The sequence below is a fragment of the Pleurodeles waltl genome, chromosome 12, assembly GCF_031143425.1.
Source record: "Pleurodeles waltl isolate 20211129_DDA chromosome 12, aPleWal1.hap1.20221129, whole genome shotgun sequence".
Lineage (NCBI taxonomy): Eukaryota > Metazoa > Chordata > Amphibia > Caudata > Salamandridae > Pleurodeles > Pleurodeles waltl.
Window position 1 is genome coordinate 600,889,668 of NC_090451.1, and position 17,969 is coordinate 600,907,636.

The 17,969-nt window shown below is 44.3% G+C and overlaps 1 protein-coding gene across 5 annotated transcripts in view; it reads left to right on the plus strand.

The window, feature by feature from the left end:
• USP21 (ubiquitin specific peptidase 21) overlaps positions 1-17,969 on the plus strand; it is a 409,008-nt gene that overhangs the window by 87,860 nt on the left and 303,179 nt on the right. For 2 of the 5 annotated variants that reach the window (XM_069217823.1, XM_069217824.1), the window contains exons 3-4: positions 2,785-2,878; positions 17,928-17,969. The exon at positions 17,928-17,969 is cut by the window's right edge and continues 860 nt beyond it. In XM_069217823.1, coding sequence (XP_069073924.1) covers positions 2,872-2,878; positions 17,928-17,969 — 49 coding nt within the window. In that variant the 5' untranslated portion in view covers positions 2,785-2,871. The remainder of the gene's footprint in view (positions 1-2,784; positions 2,879-17,927) is intronic. The other 3 variants (XM_069217825.1, XM_069217827.1, XM_069217826.1) reach the window with 2 other exon arrangements.

Consider the following 17,969-nt stretch of genomic DNA (forward strand, 5'->3'; position numbering starts at 1 on the left):
GTAAATCTACCATCAATCCTAGCCATGATGTGCATCAAGAGCCACCTGCTGTAGTGCAGTCCTACCTAGCTAAGCACATGCCGCCTCACCAGCCAGGAGAGCTACTTCCACTTGTGGGAGCTCCAGCACCATTTCTTCTCCCAGATGGGTGACTTGCACATGTCCCTGGTCCACTTGCAAGGTGAGAGTCACAGGCCCAGTCCAACACCAGGAGTCTTCAGCTCCAGAGGGACGGCCCCTCTCAAGTCAGTAGTTCCAGCTCTCTGCATTTGTCAGAGCTCCTGCCCGCCACAGTTCCAGGGAGCACAGTACAGCAAGCGCTCTGGGGCTATAGAACTCCCTCTTATTTTCCCCGTGGAGCTGTAATATTTCAGGATTCGATTAGGGCCGTCGGCTCAGCTCTAGTATGTGTTGTCGGCCAGCTTGGCATACTACGCCCCATGGGCATTTCTTGTTAATGGTTCTTCATGTTGAGAATAGACTCATTATAGTGAAATGGTTTAAAGTGGGGCCTTTTGAGCTGTGAGATATGGGACTGACATGGAGGCATTCCATTCACTTGCTGGGTTATTGTGAATATTGTGATAATCATTAGGCTTCTATCCATAGTTATTTGTTTCTTCTTTCAATGGATCTGGGTTCTTCTTACTACAGCCCTTCAGAGCACCTTGGTCCTTCTCACTTCACCCCTTTTGAACACCCTGAACCAGAAGGTAGCTAGACTAAAAAGGGCCTTCCACTTCAACCGCTTTTGCTTAGGTGTTTGCCTCAAAACTTTAGAATTGTCTTTTCTGTCTTGGATTAGGTATGATGCAAGCCTTTGAAATCCAAATCGTGGACACAGATAGCTTTGGTGAAACCCATTCGGCATAGTAGCTTCATAGGCCTGGCCTGAAAAGCTTAAATCCAGTCCATCTTATGTTTAAGGAAGTGGCAAAGACTTGGCCAAAAGCTCTGGGTTGTTGTGGGATAGAAAATGCACTTGGTATTCAGACACACATTAGAAACAGGGCAAGAAAGGTGGACATATACTTGAAGATAAAGCCTCCTGTGCACACATTTCACACGGTTACTGCTGACTAGTAGAAGTGGAAGATTATGGCAAAGACTGCAAACACTGACAGTTTCTAAGTTATAGAGGTTAGTTTTGTTTTCACTTCTTTCAGGGGTTTCTTCACTTTCCAGTCACTGAGAAGTAAGCTAATTTGTGTAGAAATATCATGCAAGTTAAAAGTCCCACTCTCCAGGCGACTAGTTCTATTCACCGGGAAATTATGCAGAACATAAGTAAATTGGCCGGTCAGAGTTAAAAAAGAAAGTCTTTTAGCCCCTTTCTACCTGCTGCCTCAAAATAGGCCTACATCTCAATTTTGAATTTGTTCTGCTCAGCATAGAGACTTAGATTAAGGTCATCTAGGCACTATCCACTTCTCCATCTAAACTTTTGAGTTTTAGAAAATGACTGCCCTGGAACATTACTAAGCCGTCAATGTGAGGGACTCCCTGTATCTGAAAGCAGGTCTGTAAAGAAAATTGCTGGGTACTCAGCAAGTAGGTAAAACCCTTACAGCTATCCATATTAAGTGCTGGTTTTATTCCCCTAAACTGCCTCAGATACTATCAGCTGGTAAATTAAGTACAGTTCCCAGTAATAGTCTAGAACTTTTATAAACAGTGTAGTGCATAAGAGCTCCACGTCATGCCCATCATTCCTGTTCAGTGAAGAAGTTCTAGTAGTGCTAATCTCTCTATAAGCACCTCTTTGGAAACCATGGAGTTAAATTTCTAAGCGTTCCAGTATAAGATGATTGTGCTGAAAAGATCTGATTGCTCTCATAAACCTACACACTTTCCTACAGGCTAGAGAGCCTGATTGTCCACCTTGCAGTGTTTATATCAGGAGCAGCTACTGCAAGTGCTTTTTCAGTGAACCGAGAAACTGTATGCTATATACGGTATGCTGCCATTCCAGCTTGCAAACTGAGGCAGTTGCCATCACAGTACACCATGGCCGGAGGACCAAGCAGAAGATAGGTGAGGGAAAGCTAATATGGATGAGCAAGTTGTAAACAACTCAGAACTTCTGTCTGTAGACTAATATGATTAGATTCAGCGAAGACCCCAAACCCAAGCAGTAAGCACGGGGGGCCTCAATGCAAAATGAACACAAAGCCCAAATCTGATTAGACAATTGCAGGGAATGAGAGGTACAAAAAGGTCATGCTTGAACTGGGGTGATGGAATACTTGATGAGAGGTGCCAGAAAGGAATTATGGACAAGTGGGAGTGGTGATTACGGTATCTACAGATTTTAGGCATTAGGTGAGAAATATTTCCCCATGAAGGTGGAATTCTTGGATTTGGAGGTCCTGAAAGAGGTTTCATTTTAGATGGCAGGAGTAGAGAAGCTGGTTAAATAACAAACAAGCAGGGCTTCAGACTATGCACAATGTTTACTTTCTTAGGTAGTGTTTTGAGATCTCCAAAGAGAGGAAGAAGAAAGTACCCTGTGCAAGCAAACTAAGAGGGTTTTTAAGAGGGTTGAGTGATCACTGATTCCGTAGTGTTTTATTTTCATTAAACAGGAAGACCTAGACCGATTCCAAAATTCCTTTGTTCTGCTTTATATTCTGTGCTCACCAGTGACTCTAACATTAAGCAGTGTCTGCATGTAATACTTCACTTTTGTTTTTAGCCTTAGAAAATAAAATTATTGGTTTGGGATTTAAATTCTAGTAGTAAACAGTATGGCAATTTGAAGATGTGCTTTCTGTTTTTATGTAGGGACATGATGAATGGGAAGTCCTCTGGAGACTGCAGCCTCTGTTCAGTCTAAGACCAGCGCCAGGTGAGAGAGGAACCCAACATTTTATGATCGGTGCGTATTGTTTGTCTTCCTTTCCAGTTCGGCGCTAGTCTAGAGGTTGGAGCTTTTATGTTGTGTTAGGAGTGGCTGAGAATGAGCAGATCCTCGGACATCATGTGAGGTCTTATTTTGATCTCCATAAACCGTAGCCAGTAGCTGTAATTACTTGCCATGTGTACACTGCTGGCCTGATGTAAACATCTGTGAGGCTAAGACTGTGTTGGCATTGTATAATTTATAATTTAGGGGTATAGGATGAAGGAGATCATACAGCATAACCCACAATTAAGACTTTATTTCTTGGGTCCTGGTTGGCTTGCTCTTCCTTCACTTCTTCCATTGTCGGTAGTGTGTGGAAACATGCTGTATTCTGACATCTGTACTTTTTGTTCTTTCAGTGGTTATGATGCTTCATCCATGGTGAATGGGGTTTTTAGGATGTTTCATTTGCTTATGATGGTAATCCGTCTGCAATGTGAGAATTGATGCCAATATCTCCCATTGACATGATAGTTGATGAATTGCCCATACATCTGTGCAAGATGTTATGGTATAGGATTCATTAACCATAGATTGCTTTCATTTGTATTTTTTGGTATTGAGCCAATACCCAAAGGCTTTCTGCTTGGAAAAGGAGTCCTCTTCTCTGGCAGAGTGCCAACCTAGCAAAAGGGCCCAACGTGGTCAATATCTCAGAAACCACAGTAATCATTGGAACACTTTCACTGCAGTCAGCGTTCTCGTTTAATGTCTAGATTGTTGTCATCCACAGCCTGTGTTGTCCATCTTGATGTTGCTGCCCTGCCGTCGCTTATCTGTTTGGTTTGAGACCATATTCCAAGGTAAGGCTTGCGTCACGCTTGAGACCTTCAACTTGGCAGCCAATTAGATATCGTCAGAACTTAAATGCTGTATTTTGCTGTGGGACAGTAAAGGATGGCCCTCATAATCCTCAGCAGAGCAAGAAGTCAAGAACATGAGAGTAGGGTTCAAAAAGACTGAGCAGGGATACTGGTGCCGAAAACTAACTTCTCTTGTACCAAATGAGCAACCTCACATGTTTCTCCCCCGAGATTCCTCCCTGAAATACGTTGTCAGTATGTGGGCTGATCTCAATTCTGGAGAGCTGGTTCTGCACTTTATGGATGCGGAACATATTCAATATATAGGTTCCATGAGCTTTCAAGTGCACCACATAAGATGGACCATCTCGCAGCCTACTCTCTGATTGTGAAATACAAGCCGCTGTCTTTCAATTCAGTCGTTGGTAGTAATATTACATTCATAATGTTACAGATATTGAAGTGAAGAACCTCCATAGAGACACATCAGTGCCTTAAGTTCACACTGTGATTTATGTTTCAGGCTCATCAGTTGCATTCTAAAGCCAGATCTCTTGTTCAGTTAATTCGGGCCCTGTAAGTACATCATGGAGGTCTTTCTACAGTAGCCTCCGTCAGATTATCCGACAAGATGAAGATTAAATGATTTAGCCACTAAGGCAAAACTCCATGTTCTAGAGCCAACCAACATGCAGTGCAACAGGTGGTTTTGCTAGTGTGCATGAAGTGTATCTCCTCTAAGAGTGATCTGGTTCTGATTGGACATCCCGGAGTAATGATGAGGCTGTGTGATGAGTTGCTGCCGGAAGATCGCTGCCGCTGGTAGATGCGGCTGGGAAGCTGCTGCCACTGCCAGCTGCCCGATCCTTGTTGCTTGCCATTGATTGCTGCCCCTCACCCTCCCCTCTGCTGATGGCCTGAGCGGATCTGTAGGTTGTCTTGGGTTGTTGCTGGGAGAAGCGGCAGGGAAGCTGCTTCTGTACTGCCGGTTGCCTGATCCTCCTTGCTTGATGCCTCCTTGCTGAAGGCCTGAGTGGATCGACAGGCTGTCTGTGGGGGCCGGGGGGTACAGGCTGGCAGGCAGGAGGGCAGCAAGCAGCCAACTTGTAGGCAAGCGGTGGCCGCCATGTGCAGCAGCTTTTAGAGTCGTGAAACCGCTGAGCCTCAGTGCAGGCAAGGAGTAGCTATACCTGCGACCACCAACTTTGTTGTGGCCTGCTCAGACATAGGCGCTATCTATTGCTCAGCCCTTTTAGCCTCTCTGCAGGCCTACTCAAGTAAGCACTTGCAATTGCATGCCCTAAGAGCGTGCTCGTGCTCCCCCTCTGCAACTCGCTTTTCGAACTGAGAGATTTAAGGAGACAAGGAGGTCCGGTGGGCTCCCAGTGGCGGCAGTGTTCTTGGTTAGGGGTGTGGTGGCGCTGGGACTAGGCGGCAGGTCCAGGCAGCAGGAACCCTTAGGACATAAGGACAAAGACAAGGACACTTTAGTAAGAGTCATAGGAAAGAGTGGCCAAGGGTGAGATCTGAGCAGTTCTTGGAGTGGTCTGTGTATGCTATGAGGTTGTTAGGCCGCAGCCCTCCATCAATGCACATAAGCGGTCGGCGTTAGGCCAGTGCTGCTTGCGCACAAGTGGAGGACTGCTCCAGCATGGTCAGTAACACCTTCAGCAACTGCCTTGCCCGCTTACAAAGGCTCACAAAGCCTTAGAGGCTCACCGGCTCACTTGGCAAGAAGTGTAGTACTCAGAAAGAAGAACGGCATTTATCCCTGGGTAGGATGAAGCTCAATCTCAGGGGGTGATTGTGCCTGCCTGTCTAAGTTGAGTTCTCAGTCGTCAGGGGTGTTAATTGATGACAGTGGACTCTATTAGTGTACGGCGGCCCCAGAGTAGATCTTCCCAAACCAGGACCGCAAGACGGGCAATATCTGCAACATTTAACAGTATTGGCTGGGTGGCAAAGAAGGTGCAGAAATATTTGCAGAATTGTGGCAGCAGCATAAGGAATCACTCAAACCCGTTGGTCATCTCCAACCACCAACATACAGTTGACTACCTGGGAAAACTTCCTCACGTCTTATAAGTTGCTGCTCTCCTGAGTTATGGGAGCAATAATGCGGTCCGGGAAAGTGAGGATGACGCTGGCTGGGGAGGAACAAGGCAACAAACTGACCGAGGCACGGTTCTCCAGGATCTTTAGAGGAGGACCTAGCTGCATGTCAGGGTGAAACTGCAGACCTGAAGCCTCCTACAAGAACAGCTGCGTCCAAAAAAAGCAAAATTAATAGCTACCATCAAGAAAGAGGGATAGAAAATTACCAACTTTTTATTAACAAAACCCGTAGATAACTTGCCTGTTGGTTTCAGCAGTCCTCCGCAACTCTCCTCGCTAGACTCAATATTACACCTGCAAATAGTGACGAGGTCCTCATGGCGAACAGAGGTCGCTGAGACTGGTCAGAAGCCAGCAAAGTACCGAAGCCACATTTTAGCAATCCCAGCCAAACAATTCAAGTGAACATACATAATTGCAATCCGCCTGACTCCTTCTCATCTTTTAATGTCAGTAACTGAGATAATCTGAGTCCGAGTTCTCCCTTAACAAATCACCAAGGGCAATCAGTTGATGTAGAGCCTCAGGATCAATTGCTAATCGACTTTTTAGAAATAGTATTAAGCAAGCAGGATGCCAGTGTAGGCCCGGCCAACTCTCCCTCTGCACAGCCTACTATCCCCCTGCAAGGGGAGGTGAGACGCACAAACTACAAGAGTCAGCTTAAGCCCGTTTTCTATTTCCAGCAGTAGTTCTCCAGTCAAGACAACATTTTCCTTTGAGTTCAGGAGCTTGAGGAGTTTGAACAAGCAGGATGAACAAATGGACAGTACATCAAGGAGGAATCTGACAACCCTCTGTCTTCTTCACATTTAACTAAAGTCAATAAGGAAATTTCTGAAGCTTCTGTAAGGGGAGAGCTAGCGGCTACGTGGCGGGCCCTCTTGTCGACTATGATCGCAATGTCCGCAGCAATTCACCATCAAGCTGACAAACAGGAACTTCAGGTGGCTCTTCTCAATTTTCTGGCAGTGCACATAGTGGGTATTGACAAGAAGCTACAAGCACTCAACGATTTGATAAGGAGAACTGAAAACCCCTCTTATGCCCAGCAAGTCTCATGTCAGTGTGCACTTTCAGTGGAAAAACCCCAAGTGGTGTCAACAATCATTAATGACATCTTGACAGAAGTAAGGGCCCACACATCCAGATCCCTTGCCAGGCACTGTGTTGTAGAATATGAAGCTAATGAAAAATCAGTGGTAAAGGACACTGCAGATACTGAAGTTTCTCAAGAAATAGAAAAAACCCTTACACAGGCTATTTATACCCCCTCTAGACGATGGGTCAGATCTCAAAAGCGAAACAAGCTCCCGGACACAAGATGCAGTCACTCTCAGGAGAGAGAACTGCGCTGAAGTGGCTGCAGAAATAGCAGAAAATGGGATGACAATTACCAAGAGGTAAAAGAAAAGGCAAAGGAAAGCACGTAAGATAGGCAAGGTGGTGCAGCAAAACAGTATATGGAATCTATTCACTATAACTAGAATCTTACAGGCTACTGACTCCACGGGGGGAAACAAGTTAAAAAGTGAAACAAAAGCCTCCTGGCAGAAGAACCTATACAGGAGTCCACAAAGGATTACAGCAGCGGCAAGCCCCCCAGAGTACGCCAAACAGTGTGCAGGAAAAAACTCTGGCCAGTTAACAATTGGTCATGATTCAGTTTTAAGGCACATGGACAGTCCACCAGCTACAAATACGGAAACGGGTAAACATAAGGATGATTACAAAAGCCAAAATGCAGAAACCCATCAAGGATTAGTCTTCGATACTGGCACTCGAAAATATGAACTGACAAAATCAGTCATTGAAAAACGGAAGCCCAAAAGTGAGAAAAAGTCGGGGAGGTAGCCAAGTTCTACAGGTAGAAGCATTATACTGTCCTACGGAGCAGGAGTACAATAACCATCAGCCTAACGGCCAAAGAGTCCAGTAGGTCCGTGTCCCGTTCACTGCAGAATCAGATTAGACAAATAACCAATCACAACAAGCTGGAATTCCACGTGGGCCACAGGGCCCATGCAACACTTAGTGCTGGACAAGGACTAGCAATCGAAAGGGGCTGAGCTTCAAGGTATCAACAACCTGAAATGCAGCAACCAAGTGGGGACCCTGGAGACAACAAACTATTGTTAATTCCGTATTATAACTTGATGGGGGGCATTCAATATCTTAAACAGAGGAACCATTATCAAACCCACCAATGAAATTCAGTCCCTAGCATGCATTACATCTGCAGTCCTGTGGTCAGTTGAGTTTACACCACATCCCAACAGAAGTGATAGAGAGGCAATATTAACATGGTGGGCCTCCTCAGAAATTGTAGCTCAAATTCTGGCAAAGCAAGACATCTTCAACTCATGGAGAATCGTGCTTCAAAAGATCGAACCTCCTTGCTACCCCGGTCCATTGCTCCCGACAGAAACCATGGGGAGCTCAGTCTTAAGAGGAGCTGTAGAAGTAGGTAACACCTTGATTAGATTGCAAAATCTAACAATTGTGAAGTGCCTGAGTATGCTCTACCAGAGCATGATTCAGCAAGTGTAAGTCGTCTCATCACTTCTTAATAATCGGAACAAGCATCGGCCTTTAAACGGTCAAATCTTCCACTCGTCCTGATGAAAAACCTCACATCTCCGCAATAGAGGAAGATAGTATAAACATCTGTTCCTGGAACACTCACGGGCTGGAGAACCCACTATATATGTGGAGGTGAGGGGGTTTCTCCAGAATTGCAACATCATTTGAAACAGGAAACTTGGCCCACAGAGCCAATTCAAATTACAGGCTATGTTGGGTATCACATTCCAGCAACAAAGTCCCTGAAATTCAGAAGTCCTAAAGATGGTCTCTCAACTTTTGTTCTACCAAATACAACTGGCCATTGAATGAATTGTCAACTGGATGCTTCCAATCAAGCTGGTACCCAAGAAAGCATGTTTCCCGTATGTCATTGTTGCTTTTCAGTATATATATTTATCCTCACGAAGTACACAAAAAGTGAAAACATGGAACCATTGTTTAAAATTATGAAAATTCTATAGAAGCAGTATAAGTATGTGACTTTTTTTTAATCTCTGGAGACTTTAATGCAGAATTAGGCAAGGCCAGCACAAAAGCAGGCTTAAAACTTAGCGGAATGAATCTGGGAAAGAGGTTCGAACATCTTGGCCTGAGGCATTTGATTTGTCACCAAAAGGAGGTTTCACCCCCCTCAATTACCTTCTCAAGTGGCAAAAAAAAGTTCAACAATTGACTTTACGTTAATTAGTGAAGTAGCTTTGCCTCAAATGACCTCCTATCAAATACGTGTCCGCTCAGGGAGTGACCACTTTCCACAATCCATCCGGATTCTGTGTAGATTCCAGCGGTTGTGTCCTACAAATACCATAATTTCCAATGCAGTAACCTTCAATACAAAAAAATGAAAATGTTACGGCCCTGGGGTAGAGAAAGTGCTGGAAGAGGTTTATCGATGAGCGGGATCCATTGAAGTGACCAACAGCGATCTAGAAAGGCAGGAAAAACTTGAAACTGAACCAGGCCAGCGGGAAACGGCACAGTTACATTTATGTGACTCTCTGCTGACAAAATTTCCTGCAAACAAGCAACCCTTAACCCCTTGCACAATGGATGTAATGGTTAAGTCCATGACTGCGCCAGTGTGGCACCATGGACGTAACCATTACGTCCATATACCGGCCCTCGGGGGAAGCGCTAGCGCTCCCCCGAGGGCCGCCTCCCCCAGGTGAGGGCTGCAAGGGGAATCGCTTCCCCGACATCCCCGGAGACATCTGATGACATCAGCACGCAAAAGCGTGCTGACCTCATCAGAGATCACCTCCCATCGCGATGGAAGCACCAGCGCAATTGCAGAAGAGAAATGCTTAGCATTTCTCTTCTGCTCGGGAGGAGGGGGCCAGCAGAGACATGACAGGAAAGGAAAGGCCTTTCCTTTCCTTTCATGTCTCTGCAAGCATTTCTGCTGCCCAATCTCAATGCGATCGGGCAGCAGAAATGCCCAGTAGACACCAGGGATTTTTTTTTTTTTTTTGTTTTGACAATGGACATAAGGGAGCTGCCCCTTGGGCAAGGGCCGCTCCCCAGGGGGGCAAGTCATTTTCAGGCCATTTCTCCCCTCCCTGGGGGCAGATCAGCCTACTATAATTAGGCTGATCTGCCCCCTGGGGGTGTGGGGGGAACGGGGGGGGGGCAGAAAACCCCCTAGACACCAGGGATTTTTTTTTTTTTTTCTTCTTTTATGTTTAGGGAGCGACCCCTTCAGCAAGGGTCGCTCCCTGGGGGGCCAAATTGTTTCAAGGCCATTTCTGCAGAAACCACTAAGACACCAGGGGATTTTTTTGTTTTTTGGGGGGAAATTAACATAAGGGGAGCGGCCCCTTGGGCAATGGCCGCTCCCCAGGGGAGCAAATAATTTTTAGGCCATTCCTGCCCCCGCTCCCCTACCCCAGGAACAGGCAGACTTGAATCAGAAAACCCAATTTTACAACACAATTTTGGCATTTTACTGGGACATACCCCATTTTTTACATTTTTTTGTGCTTCCAGCCTCCTTCCAGTTAGTGACAGAAATGGGTGTGAAACCAATGCTGGATCCCAGAAAGCTAACATTTCTGAAAAGTAGACAAAATTCTGAATTCAGCAAGGGGTAATTTGTGTAGATCCTACAAGGTTTTCCTACAGAAAATATCAGCTGAAATGAAGAAAAAAAATGAAATTGAGGTGAGAAAAACAGCCATTTTAATCCACATTTTATTCTGTAACTTTTTCCTGCGATGTCAGATTTTTGAAAGCAATATACTGTTACGTCTGCTGGACTCTTCTGGTTGTGGGGATATATAGGGCTTATAGGTTCATCAAGAACCCTAGGTACCCAGAGCCAATAAATGAGCTGCACCTTGCAATGGGGTTTCATTGTATACCGGGTAAACAGCAATTAATTTGCTGGAATATAAAGCGTGAAAAATAGGTATCAAGAAAACCTTTGTATTGTCAAAATGGGCACATATTAAGGTGTTGAGCAGCAGTAATTATTTGCACATCTCTGAATTCCAGGGTGCCCATAGTAGCATGTGAATTACAGGGCATTTTTTAAATAGAAGTCTTTTTTACACACTGTCTTCTATTTGGAAGGCAAGAATGTAGAGAAAGACAAGAGGCAATAACACTTGTTCTGCTATTCTGTGTTCCCCCAAGTGTCCCGATAACAATGGTACCTCGATTGTGTGGGTAGGCCAAGTGCTCGCGACAGGAAATGCCCCAAAACACAACATGGACACCTTACATTTTCCCATAGAAAACAGAGATGATTTTTGCAAAGTGCCAAGCTGTGGGTTTTGGTCTCTAGCTCAGCCGGCACATATGGAAACCTACCAAACCTGTGCATTTTTGTAAACTAGACACCTAGGGGAATCCAGGATGGGGTGACTTGTGGGGCTCTCACCAGGTTCTGTTACCCAGAATCCTTTGGAAACCTCAAAATTTGCCCAACAAAACACCTTTTTCTAACATTTCAGTGATGAAGTTCTGGAATGTGAGAGGAGCCACAATTTCCTTCCACCCAGCGTTCCCCCAAGCCTCCGGATAAAAATTGTACCTTGTGTGGGTAGTCCTAGTACCCGCAAAAGGAAATGCCCCAAAACACTATCTCGATACATCAAAATGATCAAATACAAAACTACCTGTTTTTGCGGGGGCACCTGCGTTTTTGGCCCAGGGCTCAGCAGCCATACAGGGAAACCTACCAAACCCAGACATTTCTGAAAGCTAGAGACCCAAGGGAGTCCAGGGAGGTGTGATTTGCGTGGATCCCCCAGTGTTTTCTTACCCAGAATCCTCAGCAAACCTCAAATTTAGGCAAAAAATCTAATTCTTTCCCACATTTCTGTGTGGGATCACCGCACCCGGACACATTTCCTACCACCCAAAGTTTCCCTCAGTTTCCGGTAAAAATGATACCTCACTTGTGTAGGTAGGCCAAGTGCTTGTGACAGGGAAGAGCTAAAAACATGTTGAAATTGAGGGGGAACCAAAGCGGGTCCAAAAGGGCAGTTTGGAAAAAAACATTTTTAGGCTGACACGTGGGGCAGAATTTTTATCGGTATAGATGAGACAATGCTGGGTGGTAGGAATTTTGTGGATTCCTGCATATTCCGGAAGGTTCCATCACAAAAATGTGGAAAAAAATATGTGATTTCCAGCAAACTTGGAGGTTTGCAGAGCATTGTGGGTAAGAAAATGGTGCGGGTGCATGTGAAGCACACCACCCTGGACTTACCCAGATGTTTAGTTTTCAGATGTGTCTGGGTCTTGTGGATTTTTCTACATGGCAGCGTCCCAAAGTGCAAAAAAGTGCATCCCTCACCATTCCAAGCGGGACGATTTTGATAGTTAGCCAAGCTCTCATGGCCCAAATGTAAAACCAAAACCCAAAATAATCAAATGTCCTCTTGTTTGTCATGGGATAAGATATTTTAGCGTGCGGGGGTAGAGCTGAAAGACTGTTACCCCCTTCAGTTGGGGTGGGGCATAACCATGCCCATAGTGGTTGGTAGCCACCACCACACAATTTTTTTTTCTTTTTAATTCCCTGGCATCTAGTAGACTTTCTGCCCTCCCCTCCTACCCCCCGCAGCCCCAGGTGTGGATCGGGTGTAATTGCCCCCATCTGTCCAAGGGTGGGCAGAACAACTTTGGCCCACTGATTTGGGGTGAGGGTATAGCCCCACCCTTTTATTTAGAAAAAAAAAAAATCTTCCCTGGTTTCTGGTGGGCTTTCTGCCCTCCCCCCGGAGGCAGATGGGCCTTACAAAAATAGGTCATGTGCCCCCATGGGAAGCGACCCTTGCCCAGGGGGCTGCCCCCCAAACAAAACACACATACACACACACACACACCATTCCCTGGTGCCTAAGTGATTTCTGCCCCTCCCCCCGCCCCCCTGGGGTCAAATCGACGTAATAAAAATAGGCCGATCTGCCCCCGAGGGGAGCAGAAATGGCCTAAAATAAATTTGCTCCCCTTACGTGAAATTGGCACAAAAAAAATTAATCCCTGGTGCCTAGTGGTTTCTGCCCCCAAGGGGGGCAGAAATGGTCTAAAATAAATTCCCCCCCCCCCCAGGGGCGTGACCCTTGCCTAAAGGGTTGCTCCCCTTGCGTGAAATTGGTGCAAAAAGAAATCCCTGGTGCCTAGTGGTTTGGCCTAAATACAATTTGCCCCTTAGGGGAGCGACCCTTGCCTATGGGGTAGCTCCCCATATATAAAAAAAAGAAAGTAAACAAAAAAAAGAAATCCTGGGGTTTCTTCCCACCCCGGGGGCAAACCGGCCTAATTATAATAAAGGGGGGGGGGGGCATAAAAGGCCTAAAAATATTTTGCCCAAGGGGCCGCTCCCCTCATTCAATAATATTAAAACAAAATCCCTGGTGTCTAGTGGTTTCTGCCCCCTTTGGGGCCAGATTGGCCTAATAAAAATTGCCTGATCCGCCCTCAAGGGGGCCAGAAATGGCCTAAAAGTAATTTTGCCCCCCGGGAAGCGACCCTTGCCCAAGGGGTTGCTCCCGACATATAGTTTTTTTTTTTTTTTTTTTTAAATTACCCTTGGTGTCTACCGATTTCCCCTTCCATCCCTGCCCTGGGGGCGCCGAGGCGAGGCTCATGGGGTGAGCGCTAGTGCTCCCCCCATGAGCCAGTCCAAGGACGTAATGGTTACGTCCTTGGCAGCAAAGGGTTTTTTAAAGAAACAGAGCTGATGGTAGCCCCTTCATATAAGTATCCTGGATTTATAGCGATCAGCAATTGACCTTTAAACCATATCTTGTCGCCTATCAGGCAAAAGCACAGTCGCTTACCCAAGGATTTAAACTACTAAAACAGAAACTTAGTTGTCCATCATTTAGCCCTTTGTCTTTCGATAATTTGTGCTTGTCTAATGCCAACAGTTACCTTTCGGACAGAAATCGTGCAGGGAAAGAAAATAGCCTCCTTTAACCAAATTCAAATGAAGTTCTACATATCACAGTTTCAAATCCCAAAATCAGCTTCACCAGCACAGGTTGAAAATCCAATCATTCCGGTGCAAGTGTGCTTATATCAAACTGTGTTGGAGACTTTGTGCCACTGATGGTGGCTCCATCCATAATCTATGCTGGACGGATATTGAGGAGCAACAGCATAGTAAATTAAACGGTTCATCAGGCTCACCTTTTAAATTAGGCAATTAAGGAATTAGGCCTGCAAGATGCCTGGGCCATGAGCTTGGTGAAATCGGTGTTCAACCACATAGTAAATGCTTCAACCTGGTCTTTGTTTTTTTCTAACAGATAAAAACTTGCTTGCACAAAGACAGCACACTTGACAGTAATATCTTGATATCACATTTTGCAAACCCAGGAATACCTGTAAATACGTTTCTCTCAAGTTCTGAAGCACCATTACATGCTATTTCACTTTGGTATGATTGAGATTAAAGACGTTGTTCCTTCCTGGACACTTCAGCCGCAAACTCAATTTTGTCGTCATGGTGGGTACGAGCAAGAGTCACTAGAACACGTTTTCTGTGTATGTTCGGAGCTAGCGAAATAGAGGAAAAAGTACTTGAAACAGAACATTTGCTTGTGTAGACAAGCAGTAATCGCATGGCTAAGAGGTGCCTCAATTCCTCTGGTTTGCAGGGGCGTAAAGTTTTTAACGCTTCTTAAAGAAATGTCTAAAAAGCCCGATTAAGGTCAGGGATATGCCAGGAGCTCCTATTGGGTGCAATCACGCTAGTGGGTAGCCATTAACAGATACTCAAAAAAGTGAAGTGTTTTTTTAAGAAAATGAATTGTCTGAATGGTCTCTACTAGCCCACTTGTAGTAGAGCTAGCTAGAGAGCCCCTTGTTTAAATTACCCTTTCAGACAACAGGCCCCTAGTTTAGTACAGGTATGGATTGCTCTTCAAATGATTCTTAATGTTTTAAGCTGCACCGGCACTTAAAATGGCCTAATTGATTCAGCCGGTCTTAAGGGCCAGCCTTTAGTGGGAAAAGGATTCAGTAGGCTTGTGGTACAGCTCATCTAAGGCATTCCTTTGTCTAAAGTAAGCACTTGTGCCTTATAAGCTGAAACAGTGTGTCTTGTTCGCAGGTCTCTGTACATTTATAGTTTAATCTTATGACTATTTTTTAGGATAAATATATTTTTTGGGATTGGATTGCCCATATGTTTTTGGAGCACTTTTATGTTAAAAAATAAAAATGATTTTCTGTGTGTTTACATTGTCTGGATGTATGTGAATTGATTCTATAGTTAGCACTGGTTCTAATTAATTATGCCAGTAAACTTGACTTTGACTTTGTATTTCCTTGCTCACAGGTCTGTGCACATTTATAGTTTAATCTTATGACTATGTTTTTTTAGGTCAATATTTTGTGGATTGGATAGCCCCTATATTTTTGGAGCATTTTTATTTTAAACAATGAAAATGATTTTCTGTGTGTTTACATTATCTGGATGTATGTGAATTGATTCTATAGTTGGCACTGGTTTTAATTAATTATGCCAATAAACCTGACTTTGTATTTCCTCTGCTTCATCCCCTCCTAAGAAGGAGAGGAGGCATATATACATTTGAAACAAATTTAAGATGACCAAGTGAAAATACACTGTGCTGGGGTAATGCTCTTAAACCTAATTAAATCTAGAAGTTGTGTAATTCCATATACCAACATGCCTTTCTCTCAAGAAGTACTTCACACTTCTGGACAACAACCCAAATACTCTGCCACATTAAACCTTTTCCCTTTTTTTGCTGTTAAATATTAAAAAAAAATTTCTGGAAAGAGACATGCTTATTTATTATACATCATGTATGTGATGGGGCGATAGTTCAGCATACTTACGGAGATCTTTGTTTCTGCTTGCCAGCACAAGGGGTGTAATACAGAAGCTATTGGAACCTCCAGAGCCTGGCTGCTCCCACACTGCTCTTTTCTTTGCTATCTTTCACTATCCTCATCCTTTTGTCTGCCTCCCTTTCACTAATCATTTCCCTCTCATCAGTTCTCTTCTCCCTGCATCCTCATTATTTTCATTTGGCTCCTCCACTCCCTTTATCCTCTTGTAATTTATTTACCGCTCTGTCTTTCTACTGATTTCTCTCTTCTCTTGCCATATTGCCACATGCAAATAGCTAGACCACTTTGACAATATTAATTCAGTTACCTGATTCAATTATCTGGATCTAGCTATGGCCCTATCATTCCAATTTAGCTTTATCAAACTTCATGAAGTGGTGATATTTTATTTGACAGTTTGTGGCCTCATGCCGAGATATACTTAAGATGCACTTTGCCCCCGCCGACACCGCCACCCCGTACCCACAAAAAAAAACTTAAAAGAACATAAAGGGTTGCTGAGGCTGTTGCCAATTTCTTGGCCTGTTTTCAAACCACTTCATGGGCATCTGCTGTTCAGAACTTCAAAAGACGAGCTGGAAGACCACTTTGTGCTGTGCCTTCCAGCTCACTTTCTTTGCCATTGTCTGATTTCAACTCCTCACCAGGTGACCATGTGAAGGGAGCCAAAATAGTGTGACTCACTGTGACACAATATGAGTTGTCCGGTCTGATAATATGATCACATTCACCAAACACATCAGATTTGTCGCAAGAAGTCTGAAAATAATTGTTGTGTGCTAGTGGATGATTCTTGCTGATGTTCCAGGAAGACATTGATAATCAGCAACAAGTTTTGTTCCTTTATTCACTTGAGCATCCATTCAGATTTTGTCTAGAATGACTATATTTTTTAATCTCTTTTACAGATGACCTTTTTTGACTCGCGTCCTAGCACAGAACCCTTTGTAAATAATTGTTAGGAAAATGGTTAACCCCGAAACTCACTGTTTGCCATGTGGTGAGCCATTGTTTATTGACTTACTAGCTCTGTCCCTCCATTTTCTGCTGCAACACTAGGGATGGAATAACACTAGGATAAACCATGTGAGCAGGCATTCTTCCTCCTTACACAAATTAGTTTCACCCGGGAAGCCCTTCACTGCACCCATAGACCTCTTTTTATGCCTACTGTTCAGATGAGTTTCATTAGTTTGCTTTTTCAATGGACAGGAAGCCTGGGTTTCCAGGGGATGACATAATATTGGACTGGACAGGAATTTCTTTGTATGCTTTCCCCTGCTTCTTTCTTACCAAGGATCTTTTACAATATAAGGATGACCATGGGTGGAATTTTTCATCATGCTGGCTTGGTGTTGGCCTTGCAAGGTTTAGTGATAAGACCTCTTCCTAGAGACTTCAGAGCAACAGCATTTCCCTCCTCCCATCTGTGAAGGAAAGGAGGGTGCTACACCTTTCTCTGGCATCGCCCAGCTTGCACTCATGGCTCCTGGAGGCTGCCTTTTCATCATTTAGACCTCCTCTCAGGGAACTTGAAGGTCCCAGCAAGTGCAAGGAAATACTCTGCCAGCTACTATTAGATGAGCCACACGCTCTACCATCTCAGTAAACAATAAGGTATTTTAAAAACATTCAAATATGAGTGCCTGCTCATTCGCAGGCATGGGCCCCCATCTTTTAGTGCTTTCAAAAAATCCATTGTTAACCAATAATAGTGTATAGAAACACAAGCATTTGCAAAGCCAATAGCTCTGCTTGAAAAGCCGAGCTATTGGGTTTGCCACTGCGTGTTTAATGAAGGGACCTGCCCAATGACCATGTATGCCTGTGGATGTAGTGTACTGCATACAGTGCATATAAAATCCTGCAATACCCGTGCAAAAAGTTATTTATTAAAATGTCACCCAGAATTTGAACCGTAAGAGTAGAATAACAATCTCCATAATAGCAAGGTAACTGTATCCATTTCACATATTTCACTGACGTCTCCTATCGTATCATCAAATCCATCACACACTTCTTCTGCAGAGCCTTGGAAAACACTGTCTTTTCATTGTTATTAAACTAGTGATTTGAACTTTCTCCTGTTAAGAATTATGTTCAGATATAATTATGTCATGTACCTTTTCTTATGTTGGTTGATTCTGTGGTACTAATGTTTTCTTTGTTGTTTTCAACAGCATCGTTCTTTCCTTTCGCTTCTGAAATGCCCCAGGCATCAG